This window comes from Malania oleifera, chromosome 9 (assembly GCF_029873635.1).
Source record: "Malania oleifera isolate guangnan ecotype guangnan chromosome 9, ASM2987363v1, whole genome shotgun sequence".
NCBI classification, from domain to species: domain Eukaryota; kingdom Viridiplantae; phylum Streptophyta; class Magnoliopsida; order Santalales; family Ximeniaceae; genus Malania; species Malania oleifera.
The window spans coordinates 89,625,951-89,643,127 of record NC_080425.1 but is presented as its reverse complement, the minus strand read 5'-3'; the positions used below and the strand labels follow the sequence as shown (position 1 = coordinate 89,643,127).

At 36.9% G+C, this 17,177-nt stretch overlaps 1 protein-coding gene across 2 annotated transcripts; it reads right to left on the bottom strand.

Annotated features, from left to right (window-relative positions):
- Positions 1–9,387: 9,387 nt before the first annotated feature.
- Positions 9,388–12,205, bottom strand: LOC131164219 (WAT1-related protein At5g07050-like). Of its 2 annotated transcripts, none has more exons than XM_058121242.1 (7): positions 11,824–12,205; positions 11,598–11,660; positions 11,315–11,431; positions 10,896–11,145; positions 10,558–10,719; positions 10,118–10,269; positions 9,388–9,943 (listed from the first exon to the last, which is right to left on the bottom strand). In XM_058121242.1, exons 1-7 carry the CDS (start codon positions 12,042–12,044, stop codon positions 9,664–9,666), a joined length of 1,245 nt encoding a protein of 414 aa, XP_057977225.1. In that variant the 5' UTR covers positions 12,045–12,205; the 3' UTR covers positions 9,388–9,663. The 2 variants fall into 2 exon arrangements, with proteins under 2 accessions (XP_057977225.1, XP_057977226.1); XM_058121243.1 differs by having other exon boundaries at positions 11,598–11,657.
- Positions 12,206–17,177: the final 4,972 nt, after the last annotated feature.

Below are 17,177 nucleotides of genomic sequence, written 5' to 3'. Positions count from 1 at the left end.
CTGCGAAGTGAGAAATGGATAAGATGCTTCTGCTTGCTGCCGTCCTTTTCAAGGGTATGCCCCTTTTGCATTTTCTTTTATTATGTTTTTTATTTTAAATATAAAATTTAGTAATCTATATGGAATTATGCAATTTGATTCTTTTTGCCTTGGTTGATCAGGAAAAGGGCTAAGGATTTGAGATTAAAGAAACAAGAATTGCTTTAGGAGTATTCAGAAATCCAAGGAACCCTAGAATGGCTGGAGGATTTTTCCGAAACCCAGCTACAAATTTTTAGGATTTTTGCAGAAACAGTAACCGGTAATGCTCAGTTTGTTAATTTTTTTTCTATACAAGTAAATGAGTGGGATTTGAGGGTGAAGAAATTGGGGAGCTGCTGTTTCATCTTCAGGGAACTTCAGACTAAAAGGTTCACTCTATAAATCTGACTAGGAACTGAGCTTCTAATATTTGGGTGCTGAATATTCAATTTATTTGATTTTCCCCTTTGCTTTGTTTTGTTTGTAGACTCTTTGTTTGCAGATGGATAATAATAGGTGATCCTTCAAATGACACTCTTGCACCACTAATAGACTTCATCAATTCATAAAGCAAGAGAAAGAGTAGAGGCTGCAAAAGGTGACATAACTTAGAGCACTGATTCTCTTTCTCATATATACACACAACCTCAAGTGTTTTTTGTTGACACATCTATTTTGTGCTACTACTGCATTGTATATTATTTATTTCTAATCTGCTAAATTGGGTAAGAGTCGGCATGTTAAAAAACTCTAGTTAGAGCAACTTGAAATAATTTATTTTTGTACTGAAAATTTGGCCATACAGTCTCTTGTAATACCCTGTTTCTTTTTAATGTTTGCACAATAATGTGATTTTCTGCCTCATTTTTGCACTTACAGAAGCTTAGCCATTAAAGTTAGGCTGCTTGTTTTATTTTTTCTAGCATTGTGTTATAAATTGTAATGCCAAGCATGAAGGATCTGCTAATTGCATTTGGCACTTATCAAGTGAATTTCAAAATGCAATTTCATCAATTTATTCCCATATTTTATTCATAAGTTATATGTACAAGATAGGAGGTGCGTATTGCTTGTGACCTGTGTTAGGAATATACGAACAAATTCCCGAAACCTGTGAGAAACAAATAGAGAAAGAATAACATCAAAGAAAAATTCAATCACACGCACAAGACAATATTTACGTGGTTCGGCAATTTTGCCTACGTCCACGGAGTTGCAGGGATTTCAATATTATCAGGAAGAAAGCACAGAGAGTGTGGCGATACAATTCACTCGCTCTCGCTCTCTTTCGCGGATACAACCACTCAAACCCTAATCACCCGAAAGCACCCTTTTTATGTGTTGCGCCTATGGTTCCGTTCCGAATGGGCTCCAAAAATTTTCCCCGGGGGGGACCCCCATGAGTACGACTTGTATCATAGACTAAGCCTTAGGATAAAAATCTCTAATTAAACAGAGGTCAGGTCGTCATCCAAATTAAGACACAACTAGGCTCCACAAAAGCCCAACAACCTGAGTGTTTGAACCCAAATTTGTGTGCATAATGATGGCCAGAGAAATTATAAATGTTCTATTTGTCGGAGGACATGGCCACATGCAAATGTTGAACAGTGATATTCAAAAGCGTTAATTAAATAGGTGTAACAGATAATGTATGGTTTGTTCAAATTAATTAAAAATTAAACAGTAATTTTTGGGTTGTCCCTTGCTGCTGCATTCTATTAGGTTATGAATTAAAGGAACAAATGTAGTTGAATGAGACAGTGGGCGAGTTACATGTTCCACTGTGCTGAGGTGTGAGGTGCACGTGGTGATGATCACCCTGGGATATGCGCTAGTGCCCTTGATAGGCACTCCAGGGCCCGCCATTGTGCGTGAAAATCAGGGTCGGTTGATACATTATTCATTTGACTAGAGATGTGGATAACGAGGCCTCCTTCACAACCTTATTATATATATTTCATGGGCTGTTCTCATTGCTTTTGCAATAGATTTATAGTAGTAAATTTCATGTTTTGATGAGGCTGATTTCCAAAGCCCCCTTTTGATCAAAGGTGTTGCTGCCAAAAATCGAATGACGTCCATAAATTGATCTTCGACTGCGATCACCTGTAAGAATTCAAAGAAGAATGGCTTGGAGGACCTGAGGTGTACTTTGGGGGATCATTCTGCTGCCTAAGTTAGGGACTGTGGGAGGTTTAGGTTGCAACAATGAGAATGAGATGCTTACCTCCTCTCGGCTCCTCTCAGAGTACCTTTTTATAGTGGTGGAGGGATGTCTTTCTTTAATTTAGTATTTATGGGCATATTATTACAATTATAGGTGAGGTTATGATGATTTAAGGGCATTTACACGAGGGTGTCAATAGTGGTTTAATAACTACAACCCTTTATGAATATGCCTATTGACTTTCAGTATATTAGTTATGTAGGGGTATTGATGATGGTTTTATAACCATAGTCCTCATGAATGTGCCTGTTAATTTTAGGTATTCAATTGCCCCCCCTGGCTCTCGAATTTTTGAAGTAAGCTTCTTTTATCGAGAGTGTGTTTTGAGGTCCCTTCTCAAGCCAATTTGGGGAGCTTCTAACTCAATCTGAGCCAGTTGCAGAGTGCCTTGGCTCAATCTGAGTCGGTTATTGAGAATTCCAGCTTGATTTGAGTCGGTTATAATGTTATTTGGCTCAAGGCAAGCTAGTAATCTTACTCTTTGGCTAAACCCAAGCCAATTACTGGACAATTCGGCCCAATCCAAGCTAAGTGCCTTCCTTTTTGGCTCAATTTGAGTCGCTTGTTCAACTTAGCCAGAGCAGGTTGTTCGGCTCAGTCTGAGCAGGTTGTTCAGCTCAACTTGAGTCGATTCTCTCAAAGTTCAACTCAATCTAAGTCGAATGTTTTCCTGTTCGACCCCCTCCAAGTTGAGGCTCTCAAAGTCTGGCTCAATCCAAGCTAAATGATTTCCTATTCGACCCACTTCGAGTTGGTTGTTCGACTCCATTCGAGCCAGTTTTCTCAAAGTTCAACTGGATCCGAACCGAATGCCTTCTTGTTCGGCCTTGTTGAGCCAATTATTTAGCTTCATCTGAGCCAATTGCTTCCTTATTCGACCCAATCTGAGCCGAATGCTTTCCTGTTATGCCCATTCCTTATTCGGCCCAATCTCATGTGGCACAAGTTTGAGATGTTTACCATATTTAACTTGTGGTTGAGATGAAGAACCAGACTGAGAGAGAGATCCTCAGGTTATATATTGGGACTGAGTACGCTAGTTCAGTTCATGGAGTTTTGTGAGCAGGGCAGGTTATATACAGGGCTTGTAGAGAACAACTTGGTGAAGTTAGTGAGTATGACGCGTTTCTCATTTAACTGATCGCTGAAGGTATCAATAGATGGGAGAGTTACAGGAGAATTGTGAGCAAGTTTTGTGGTGGACTACTCAGATTTGAGTGGATGTCCATAGGTGCACATTTCTAGTGATGTTGAATCTAGGTTTGGTGTTATGTTTGGATAGTACATCTTTGTGGGATATAAGAAGGGTGAGTTCAAGATGGGTGATCATGTGACAAACAAGGGGGTGATTAGTGGAGACATGACTTTTGGTGAGAAAGCCATAGGGCAGCGTACTCAAGTAAAGGAAGAGAAAAAAATGTCAAAAAACTGTAGTAGCAACAGACATGTAATTCAGGTGGAGTTAGATACTCAGGGCAGAAATGCAGGGAGTTCTATCTCAGGTCAACAGTATCACAGTATAAATGGGCATATGATGCAGATGGAGTTACAGACTCAGGATAGAGATGACATTGTTCATATTGTAAGGAGTTTTAGCTCGAGAGACCAGCAGGATCACGGTGAGCCTAGGTGCACTATCAGACCACCACTCAAGTATAAATTTGGCATTCTGGTGTTTTATACATTCATTACTACCAACAGCAAGGTTCCTACTATTTTTCAAGTTGCAGTGCGCAGTAAAGGTAAAAATAGATGGATGAGTGTTATGGTAGAGGAAATGAAGTTACTGCATAAAAATTAGATGTGAGAGTGGGTGAGGCTTCCAGTGGGGAAGAGGGTGATAAGATGCAAGGGAGTGATGTATCTATTGTTTGTGACTGACATGTTATTAGCTGGGAAAGCTTTGATTGAGGCTTATCAGTTGGAAGCTCTGTTGAAAGGGTTTGTCATGAATGTTTTGGGTTCTACCTAGAAGGGTTTTGGTTTGAAGATTCGCATAGACAGAGCTGCAGGGAAATTAGTGTTATCTTAGGGTGACTTTGTGGATAAAATTGTAGGGAGATTGGTGTTATCTTAGGGTGATTTTGTGGACAGAAGTGTAGGGAGACTTTGTTTGCCATCTTAAGGAGGTTATGTGGATAATCAAAGTAAAATGTTTACCGCATGGTACCTAAGGACGGATAGTGAGGTCCAAAATATGTCGAAGGTCCCCCATGATGGTGCAATGGTGTGTTTTGACAAGCAACATAGTGGTTTGTCAGTTACGAGATTTGTTGAAGACTATGCAGGGGACTTTGGTGATGGAAGACTTACAGCAGGTTTTGTGTTTACTGTTGTGGGAAGGCCTTATTAGAAGCCTAGGGTGAAGTCTTAGGTTGTTACATCTACAACTGAATTGGAGTTGATGACAGAAGCCGAAGCTGTCATGGGCAAGTTCAAGCATTGCTTGGACTTGGTGTTTGTATCCAATTGCTAGACGGGAGGCGGTCCCAACCTAACTTTTGAAGGTTAAGGTGAAACAGCAAGCTATGTTTTCAGTTTCTCCTAAGGGGTGTATATTTGCCAAGGTGAAGATTGTCATGATACGTGACTCATATACTTAATGGGATGCATGTAAAATGAGAGAACATAGTAGAAAATCAAAGTGTTGGTGGAGTAGCAGGGAAACCGTCGACGGATTGGCTATAACCGTCAATAGTTTGGCACCCAATTTCAGACAATATGCATTTTGTGCAAAACCGGGGTTAGTGCCTTTGACAGGCACTCCAGGGCCTGCCAACGCTCATGAAAACTGGGGTCTGTCGATCCTCCATTCGTCTTACTAGAGATGTGGATAATGAGGCCACCTTCACAGCCTTATTATATTTCATTGGATTTCCTTATTGCTTTTGCTATTGATTTACAGTAGTGAATTTCATGTTTTGATGAGGCTGATTTCCAGAGCTCCCTTTTGATGGGAGATGAAGCATTTCATCTTTTGAGAGGTTCACTTCCTCATAATTTATGCTGTTGATTACATGTCTTTATGAGCTTGTGGAGCTGAAAGTTCTTGTTTTAATTAAGGTTTATGTATCTTCTTAGACCATCATAAGAATGATTATAGTTCTTCAAAAAAATAATAATAATAATAATAATTGTGAACTTAGAAGGGTAGTTAACTCCTTTGCTTCCAATTGTGATGGTAAGTTCGGACATGTCTTCCTAACCTTCTTAGATTTGCTTGCCTTCCTCAATTCCTCTACAAATGTCTGGCTGCCTTTCTTTTCTTTGCTACATCTTTATTCTCTTGTAACATGACCAGATTTTTGCATGTTTGTCATTGTCTTGGAATTGGCTGCCTAAAGCTAACCAATTGAACATGTTTTTTTTTTTTTTTTTTTTTAAGGAGAAAGATTTTCAACTTGGAGGATAATAAGTATGCTCCTAAGTCAATAAGTGTTAAAAAGAAAAGATACAGGCTAGAAGAAGGAAAAACTTAAGCCAGTCAATCTGTAAAAATATATTTTACTCATTTATTTTCTTTTCTTCCTCGATTTCCCCGTATTTCTAGATAATTTATGAATTGTGTGTGAACCTTGTTTAGCGGGTGCTGCATAATTTACTTTTAAATTTAAAATTGAGTCATTTAGTGTTTTTCTTAATCCATTTTGGTGCTTGCTAATAATTTTGAATCAACATTATTATTTGCAATTTTTTGTTTGCTGGAAAACATTAAATTAGCAGAGCCATCCATTCCCGAAAGCTAAAGAGTTCAAGCAGGAAGGAGACTTTGGAAATGGTGGATAAATTAAAGTATGCATGGGAGGATCATAGGAAAAGTGGCTTGATGAATTTGAAAGGATAAAAATTAGTGGCTTGTAAGTTATATCAAACTTTTCTGTGGAAGCGCCTGCCCAACAGTTTAATGTGTATCATATTTTGTTCCCAGCATGCTGTGAAATGATTTATGCTTGTGAAGTGTTGTAAAAGTTCGCAATTGGTTGACGACGTTTTAAATGAAGCTTTTAGATCATTTTTATTTACTGCCTTCAAATTGTTTGTTGCATGAAAAATTATGTATTCCATTTTCCGAGAAAATTAACATGTCTCTGGTACAACCCATGCTTTAGTTTTCAATAACTATTCCCGCTTTAGAATTCAAATATGATAATTATCATGGATAGCATCCTTCTTTGTTTATATAATATATATGCTATTCAGATATTTCTTCATAAATCATGCCACAGATGCATCTTGTTCAATATTACACGGCATTTATCGTACAATATGATGTGATATAAACAAATTTCAAGTTGTTTATGCGTTTGTTAATATGTTTATTGGGCTTTTTCTGGTTAACTTTAATTAATTCATGTTTTTCCCATGTTGCTTCCTGGACGCATAACATTTGATGAAAAACTAATTAATGTGATGATCACAAATAAGAACCCTTGATACATTTCGGTTGGCTAGAAATTGTGCAGTAGCACAAAATAATAGTTGTATTTGCATGGAAGACAGATATTACTAAAGAAATTCAAGAACCAAGAACATCAAACCTCGACTCGAAAGCATACTCACACTGTTAGACAGATACATGGGATTATGTTCTAATGTCTGAGAGGGTAGGGGAAGTGAGCCAATTATGGTTACGGACACAAGAAAGGAGGACGGAATGAAAGTTAGTACAAGATTGGAGGCTAAATCAAGACCCATATGGCTATTATTTAGCGAAAAATAAATATTGTTCATATCTTATCAGCCCCATACTTAAGACTTGGATAATTGGAACCTAGAGTTTGTAAAAATTTTGTTGGATAAATTTTAAGGAAATTTAACTAACTTGGTGGGATATTTATTATGGTTATGTTTGTAGAGGTTTGCAAAGACTAGAGTCCAATTTAAATATTTTTGATTGGCAACAATGGATTGGAGGTGGATGGAAGGATTTGAATTTGTCCTTATCAAGTTGGAGAAGTTTATTTTACACCATGTTTAGGAGGGACAGTTGAAATTTTTCACACATATAACATGCCCAATAATGCACTTATTGACAATTATATTTTGATTCATTCCTCAAATTACTAGTTTCCTGGCTCCAAAAATTTCATCTTAGGGCCATGAATGATCTTCATGATGGAGAGGGTGAGGTTAAGTCTCTCTCTCTCTCTCTCTCTCTCTCTCTCCTTCGGAACCCTAAGGAATATAATTAGGTTATACCCCTCTAGGGAAAAGAGGCCTTTGTACTTGTGTGTGTCATTAGCATATCTAATATAGGCAATTATATATTATCCTCTTAGTGAGGTATATGATAATTTTGGCTAATCAATAGATAATTGAATATGTATTAGTTGATCTCAACAATTAACAAGAAACTTGTAAGTTTATGTTCTCCTATTAGGGTTTTATACCTAAAGTTTCAAGTCCAGTTTAGTATGCTTTTGCCCCTGCCCCATATCTTGGAAGAAAAAGGTAGCTCGACTGTTTTTTTTTTTTTTTTGCTGCTTAAAAAAAGGGAGCCTATATTATCTCCAGCATTGATCAGAAATAAAAACTAGAGAAATTTCTTAATCAAAGAGATGGAATCAGTGAACAATTCTAAACTGGGAATATCTTGATGTCCAAGTAGGACGTTTAAATAAGTTAAAAATCATGTGATAATTGGAAATAAAATTAGTATAGTACAGGCTACAAACCACTCTTCCTTCAAACAAAATTATGTGGAGAACAAAAAAGTAGGACTTTTAACTAAAATGTAAGTTGAAAAGATCATTACTGATGATGCAGTCAAATGGATTCCAGCTCGATTTAGTTGGAGCTTATTAGGTTGCTTGGGCCAGACAAATTGGTTTAGTAAGTGGGTTTGAACTGTTGTTTGTAGAAGTGAGCAGGATGAACATGGGATTGAAGTGCTGGAGATGTACATCGAACTTAAAATTCATGCCCCCAAACAGAATTGAAAGGATTAATACTGGTCATAGAGTTAAATATATTCCAGCCAGATTTAGTTAGATCTTATTGGTTGCTTGGGCCAGGAAAATTGGTTAAGTGGGTTTGGACTTGTTTTTAGAAGTGAGCAGGATGATCATGGGATTGAAGTGTTGGGGAAATGGATCGAAGTTCAAATTCTTGCTCCCAAACACAACCTGTCCATCCTTTCTTGGTTTTCCAGTTATTTTTTCTACCTTAAATTATGCGAGGAAAAAAGCAGAACAACTCATATAAACTTAGCCCGAGGATACATTCTCTGTATTTGCTTTCTGCGATACACTTGGCAGATGCCCTGCATTTCCCATACTCTCAATACACTAGCTACATTAGCTCAAAAGAGATGCAAAAGAAGGCTAATAGACCAAGAAATCAAAAAAACTTGCATCAAAGCAACTAATATCTTTATATGATATGAACCACAGGATCAAAATTAAGAGGCTTTTGCTTGTGTAAGAGATAATTTCTGGCCTTCCCAGTGTGATAGACAAGAGTCCCCTAGAATAACTTGTAGATTTCACCAGGAGTCTTCCCTAGTGCAGAAAGCCATTCCATAAAACTTACAGATTGCCCTAGGAGTCTTCCCCTTGTGCAAAAAGCTATTGCACTCTTGTAGACTGCTCATGTTTCATACAACTTACAGATTGCCCTAGGAGTCTTTCCCTCGTGCAAAAAGCTATTGCACTCTTGTAGACTGCTCATGTTTCATAATGTTTTGATTTGTATTTTTTCTATATCTATTTTAAAATTAATTGTATAAAATATGTTGTTAATTTCAAATATTCTATGAATTTGTAATGGCATAGTGATGTGTATACAAATATTCCAATCAATGAAATCCATACCATCTTTTCTACCTTAGTTTCAGTATTCCTTGCATGCAAAGTTCACGTCTCTTTTTCTTTTGTATTTTTAGAATTCTTTTGAACCGTTTTAGTAATTACTATTACTAAACTTTATAAAAAAAAAAATCTTGAATGTCGACACGTAATCTTAATTAATTTAATATATTATAAAAATTAAGTTGTAAATTTTTAGTGGGAAATTAACCATTCAAAATATCTTACCCCCCAAAAAAATAGAAATAAGAGGTGATGGGGCACTAACTCTCCAAGTGGAATCTGAATCAGACGTCAGTAATCATGCCACGTGCAAAAGAGAAAATTCCAAAAAAGGGATTCGGCGAGACACCACCCAGACCCAGAAGGGATTCTGGGAAATTCTCTTCATTCCATTAATTAATTAGTTGATTTAAAAGTCCCCCCTACATAATAATTAATTAATTAATTAATTAATTAATTAGCTTACGCATAACAAATACAATAACAGCAAGCTCATCCCCAGACATAATTTTTCTTAATTAAATAAAAGGGAAAATAAATAAAAAAGATATATTGGAAAAAAAGAAGATGCGAAAGGACAAAAATGCCCATGCATTCTCCCTGCTAAGCCTTGGGTCCCTGGCTGTCCTTCATGGGTGGTTCTGGAATTGGCATGCCAATGACCACAGAAGCATTGTTAAGCTTGTTATTATAGTTTGCTTCTGCTGTCTGCAACTCAACATCTTTAACTCCTTCTACGATACCAATGGGCAGGGCAACTGACCCGTTCACCTTCACGGGGTCGGGTATGGGATCGGGTCGGGCCTCCGAGTCCATCTTTTCTCTGTATTTACCCCATAGAACTGAGTAGAGGCCTGCAACTATCAAGATGGCACCAAGTACCCTGCAACCATCCAATATCAAAAGTAAAACTTAGATATACGTGCATGTATGCTTCTCGAGAAATATTAGAAATAGGTTCTACATTCACATGGATTCCACATATATTGATTCGGGATGTCATCCAAAATGCGTTTCCCGGAAGATAAATCATTTTTCAATTCAATTACATACGTACCCTCCTAAGAAGATCTTTTCTGCCAAGATGAAGGAGCCCATGACTGCAACGATGATCATCATCAAGGGGCTAAAAGCAGTGGCGAAGACGGGGCCTCTGGTTTTCATAACAAGTCCTTGAACATAGTATGATATGCTTGATGTCACAATCCCCTGTATTTACGTACAGACATATTTAAAAATTAAAAATTATTCATCTTTCAGTAATGAAATATTTAATTAACTAAACTTTCAAGGTGTTTAACTAGCTATAAAGATATATTTTAATTAGTTCTTTGGTTTAAGATATTCTCAAAGGTTATTGTGAGTTGAGTCTCAAATGTCCACGTTTGGTTTGTCTTGGAAATCTTACGTGACAAACTTTGAAATTTCTCTGAGCGCCCACAAAATATGAAAATGTGCAACGTGTGATTTTCCAAACAGAGAGAGAGAGAGAGTTACAGCATAGGCAGCGGCAAGGAGGTTCATGTCCCAGCCAATTCTCCAAACAGAGGCTTTGTGTTCCATGACAAAAGTAACAGCAATGGACTGCAAGGTGCCAATGAAACACACCAATGATGTGAGGGAGAGCTGATGTTTTTTGTATGTCGTCAATGCTTTTGCCTGCATGGTAAATACAATCAAGTCACATAAAAACAACAGAAATTGTAATTTATGTATGAAAATCTACTATGAGTTAATTTATTCTAAACAAATTTCAATATGAATACAGATATTTTAATAAACTTATTTTATAGTTTCTTCCCAAAATTTCTTTTCTGATATCCCAAATCACTTGCCTGTAACACAAAGAAAAAGGCCCAGGCAAAGGTAGCAATGATAAGAAGAATGGAGCCCTTGAACCAATCTTTGTCAGATACTGCCGTGGTGTTTGTCACATTGGATTTGTGAGTATGCATATGCTTTGACCACACCATCTCCATGATAGGTCCTTTATAGAGTGTCATTACCATTGCCCCTGCCACTGTCACCACTGTTCCCACGACCTTTGCTTGACATCTCACCCTCTTCATGTCTATTTTTTCCATCCTTCACAATATTAATTCCACCCCAAAAAAAAAAAAGCTTGATTAGTGAAAATTACCAACTAATTATAAGAGATTAAGTCCATTTAATTCCTTCATTTTTTTTTTAAATTACATGATGATGGTGCACATATTGTGTGTGTATATATCTATATGTATGTATGTATGTATACCTGCATATGACGGCCATGACAAAGGTCATGGCGGGCAGCATGTTGCTCATTGCACATGAGAATGTTGGCGACGTAAATTTTAGCCCCGCATAGTAGAAGTTCTGGTCGATCACCGGCCTATGTACATGCATAACACAAGCTAGACATACTCAAAATTTTATGGAGGTACATATAAGTTTTAAGCAATAGTTATGATAGCTATGTATACCTAACATGGAAATGAACTGAAAATGTGCTATACAAAAAGAATTAAGTGGGGAAAAACACAGAAACAAGGACTAACCCAAGAAGACCCAGAACAAATAGTTGGATGAAAATTGGTAAAGTAATCTTAGGCTGCCCCCTCCTGCAAGCAAATGCAACAAACATGTTATAAATTATTGTACCATATATGTCAGTTTAATCCAATTGATCCATTTTATAACTAAGATTTGTCTGTTATGATATATGGATGAGTGTATAGCGCTCGAGGGTGAGCCCAAACTCAAACCATATTAAGTTAAGAGTACCTCTCGAGGAAGAAGGCAAAGGGGGCAATGACGGCAGTGGCAAAAGCATGGCGGTAAACCACAAGCACATAGTGGCTCATGCCGCGGTTTAGGGACACCTTGGTTATAATGTTCATGCCTGCATACCCAAACTGCAGCGATATCATGGCCGCATATGGCTTGCAGTTCCTTATGAAGCTGCTGCAGCAGCAGTGGTTCTTATTACTACTATTCCCTTCCATAACTTAATTTTCTCGAGAAAAAAAAAAGTACTGGGAAGTTGAGTAGTTTGCCTAGAAAATCCTGCAACTAAGGACAAAGGGCAACCAGAAGATGGAAGAGGGAAGATAGACACATGCAGGCTGGATGGATAGCTGGGCAAGTAAAATTATAGATACTCCCCAAGGAAAACTATGCAAGTGTCCACGCTTATTTATATGGGTTGAAGCACTATCACTGTGCACCATTTGATGAGAATTTTTATATAAACTAATATGTTAATAGTATTTGGAAGAGACCGTTTTGGCCCTGCACTTCAATATAATTACTTTTGAGTCTGCAGAAATTGACAATTCTAATTATCCATTTCAGATCAGACAGGCAATAATATGTTCATTTTTTTAAAGTTTGAAAAAAAGTTGGTGCTTTTGTGTGTGTGTGTGTGTGTGTGTGTGTGTGTCTGAGAGAGAGAGAAAGAGAGTGTGTGTGTGTGTGTGTGTGTGTGTGTGTGTGTGAGAGAGAGAGAGAGAGAGAGAGAGAGAGGGTGGGATACAATTAACTTACAAGTGGCTTAGTCTATAGTGGTGAGGCATCTGCGTCAGCAAGAACTTACGACGCTGAGGGCATTCAACAAAATATTTGCACGAGTTAAAGTTGTGGAGTGTAAAAATGGAGCATGCAGCAATATCAATATATGCAAGCCAGCTGATTCCTATATGTTAATTTTCTGTGCATTGCCTTCATCCAGCTGGGGCATATTTGCATGCAATCATACATTTGCATTATAAAATCTATTGTTGGGGTCCTTTTGTAGGGTGTGAGTTTTCAATTAAGTAATATTTTTTTAGTTCATGTACAGTGAGTGGATTTTGAGTTTTGGATGGATCCATGTAGATTTAAACAAAAGTTGACATAATTTTTTATAATATTTTTCTAAATTTACACAAATCTAAATTTAAATTTTCTCAAAAGAAATGAGTGGATAGTATTTTTTTTTTTTTTTTCAGTGGTTTGCTCAAATGGAATGAGCAAAAAATGAATAGAATAAAATTTTGAATGAAGAATACAAAAAATAAAATAATAAACTCAATTTTGTTCAATTTTTTTCTCGCACTAAACTTATTAGTGGAAATTTCACTTGCTAGTTGATCCCACATCAGGGAAAGTTAAGTGAATGTGAGTGCTTATAATACTTTGGATGGACTCAAGACCTAATGACCGACGCTTTTGAGGCTTCTAGTCTTAAGTGCCCATTTGGATCAAGAAATTTACTTGGGAAAAGAAAAGGAAAATAATAAAGAAATTTATTTTTCCTTATATTTTCCTTCTCTATTAAATACTATAAAAAATGAGAGTTTATTTTAATATGGCTTAAAATTAGGAATAAATAAATATTAACAATGTGTAAAATCAAAATTTTGTTCATAAGTTTGGTATTTTTTTAAAAAAAATTCTTTTTCACTTTACATGATGATCAAACAAGAAAATGTTATTTTTTTTTATATTTTTCTTTCCTTTTCGTAATATTTTTTTAGTTCCAAACAAGCCTAAAAGAAAATGTGTTTTTTTATCCTCAACATTAATCCCTTTAAAATTCATGGACAAAAGAGATTAAATAAGGCTTTAGTTCTAGTTTTGGAACATTTTAAAAAATCGCTTATTATGAAAAGTACTTAAATTAAGTACTTGGTCTCAATAACTAGATAAAGGAACAGATTTTGGAGATCGATTGTTCGTGTGATTCCTGAAGTTTGGGAGCATGTTTGTGTTTGAATTAAAGAAGGGTCGACTTCTTTCTGGTTTGATCGTTGGTTAGCCTCTGATCCCCTTTGGGCTTAGGTTCAAGAAATTAGTAACCATAAGTTATGAACTTGAGATTGTTGGAATAGAGATGGGTGGTATGTTGATTTATTAGTGGATCTGTTGGGTAAAGATCAAGTTGTGGAAGTAATGAACTCTGTTATTTCTTGCAAGGAGGGTCCAAATACAGTAATTTGGGAACCTTCAACAGATGGGAAATTCACCACGGCAAGTGCTTGGGAAATTATAAGGGAGCATAAAGAGGAATTCTCAGTTGCAAAATGAATCTAACATCCTATGTTGCCAAAAAGGGTGTCAATTTGTATGTGGAAGTCTTATTTCATTTGTCTTTCGGTTCATACTTGTATTAAAGAAGTAGGTGTTCAGATGGCCTCTCGATGTGATTGTTGTTCAAATGCCAAGATTGAATCTTTAGACCATGTGTTTTGCACTAGATCTTTTGCTCAGGAGGTATGGAAAAAAGCAGCAGTGGCGTTGGGTGTTAATTGTATGGCAACGAGTACTTGGAAAGGCAGAGTTAATGTCTGGTTTAGTTGTGCAAGACGAGCCTCAAAGTTAGGCATTTTGGTAGGTCTTATACCTAGTCTCATCCTTTGGAGACTCTGGACTTGTTGATGTAGAGTCAGGATGGAATCAATTCATGATTCTATGAGAACTGTGTGGCTTGATATTAAATATTAGTTGAGATCCATTTCAGACAAGTTAAATAAATGTGCACCTGCTTCTTGCACGAATATTGCAGTCCTTCGTGCTTTGGATATTCAAGTAAAAAATGTGGGGGTTTGTCTTCCTTTTGTAGTCAGATGATGTAAACCTGAGATAGGTTGGGTTAAGTTGAATGTAGATGGGAGTTGTAGAGGTAACCCAGGTAAATGTGGTGGTAAAGGCGTGATAAGAAATGAAAAAGGTTTATTTAAAGCAGTTTTTTCCTCATTATTGGGTTATGGAACAAATAACATGACTAAATTAAAGGCGATTATTTTAGGAATTAATTTGTGCAAAGATCTCGGATTTGATCAAGTGGAGATTGCATGTGACTCTACTTTGTTGGTTCAGTGGATAAATTTTGGGAAGTGCTCGATTTGGAACTTAGGGGAATTGTTGGAAGAGCTTATGCTAGCATTGAGAGGCATATAGTTCAAAGTGGAACATGTTTATAGGGAGGCATATAAAAGTGTAAATTTCTTTGTCAAACAGGGTGAATTTGGTATTTCTCGATCATATAGTTGGCATGATGATCTTTCTCAACAAGTCAGGGGAATGATTCGATTGGATTTATTGGGTTTTCCTTCTTTGCGCTCATGATGTTTTGTGTTATCTTTTGGAGTTTTGTTTGTTTTCCACTTTTAATTGTTTAGTTATTAGGTTTTTTGTTTGGTTGTTGGTCTTTGGTTTTTTGGTTTGATTTATGTTAGTTAAGTTAGGTTTAAGTTCTTGGAGTTTGCTTTTACTGTCCCAAAGTCTCAAAATTGGAACCACGGTATTCCTCCGCCATAAGTGAAGGGTTTTCCAATAAAGTTAGTAGGTGTCACCCTCTTTTACCAAAAAAAAAAAAGTGTCAATAACTAGCATTTGACTTACACTTAAAATAAGTATTATGATAAAAAGTAATTTTTTGAGAAAAATAAGTAATTCTTATAATGTAAAAATGAAATGTGAGTCGTGTTATTCATCACAATATTATTTACAAGAAACATAGTATTGTTAAATTAACCAATCAGACCTAGCTACTTGCATCTAATTAATCAATCAAATCTTTCTCGCAGTACTGCATTATTTTTGAAAAGAAAAATCTTGAAAGTTTTCTTGTAATAAATAGTTCTTTTTTTAAAGAGCGCTCTTGAAGTGGGTTTTGTGAGCATATGGAAGTTGCAATACATTAATAATTAATATATTAGATTAAATATACCTCTAATTGATTTTTTCAAAGGGTCATATTAAGAAAGTAGAAATCCCCAATACATGCATTAGAAAGTGTCACTCATGCACCTCTTCCCCTATACAAGCTAGCTCCTCCTCCTGGCCAAGAACATGGAATGGTGGTCCACAACCTACTAGTGCCTAAGACGATACCGTTTTGGCAACCCTTTTGCATGCCCACCAACTTTTGAGCTAGGGGAACAAGTGGAGCACCGAGAATATTTGTATGGGAGTCTAATCATCACCTATCATCTCACATAATTTGTCACTTTGGACATTGGTTTAGGCTGCCAAATACCACAACAAGGGGAGATGGCATCCCATAGTGGATTCAAGGAGCATATATGTAAGAACATGCTCCAACAGTCTCTCAATTATATTAACATGTAGAATATTAATATTAAATATACTTTTAAAAAGTAAATATTTTATGTGTTTTAGTGACAATTGAATTAAGAAATTGTTTATTGCTTTATTATTATTTTTTCTCTTCTCTGTCTAATAATGATTCTCAACTCACTCGAAAATGGATAAATCAACTGTTGAGAATCCTACTTGTGAGTTTGTCTCACATTATAAAAATTGAGTGGATGATGGGTGCTTATATACATGGTTAGACTCAAGACCTAATAGGTTTAACCTTTTGGGTCAAGTTGGTGCTCACTCATGTGTATCAAGCCCACTCATAAACTCCTTTGGAGCTAACATCAATGTATATAAAGTACGCATTGTTGGGGTTTGTCCCACATCGATTGTGGAAGGGGCTTGGTAGTCAATTATTAAGTGTGAGGAAAAGTCTCACCCCATGAGCTAGCTTTTGGGGTTGAGAAGGTCCAAAACCACCCAACACTGGTATCAGAGCCCATGGTTTCTCCTTGAGATGTTGAGCATGTAGTGCTGCCAATTTGGTGAGCCCAATTCGTGCGGAGTTTGGAGCCCGATCCCAATTCATAAGGAGTTTGTAGTCCGATGTGTGAGGGGGAGATTATTGGGGTTTGTCCCACATCGGTTGTGGAAAGGGCTTGGTGGTCAGTTATTAAGTATGAGAGAAATTCTCACCCCATGAGCTAACTTTTGGGGTTGAGAAGGCCCAAGACCACCCAACACTGGTATCAGAGCCCATGGTTTCTCCTTGGGATGTTGAGCATGTAGTGCAGCCAATTTGGTGAGCCCAATTCATGCGGAGTTTGGAGCCCAATCCCAATTCGTGAGGAGTTTGTAGTCCGATGTGTGAGGGGGAGATTGTTGAGATTTGTCCCACATCGGTTGTGGAAGGGGCTTGGTGGTCAGTTATTAAGTATGAGGGAAAACCTCACCCCATGAGTTAGCTTTTGGGGTTGAGAAGGCCCAAGACCACCCAACATGCTAATTTTGTATGTACTTATATAAAAATAAATAAATGAGTTAGCATGTCA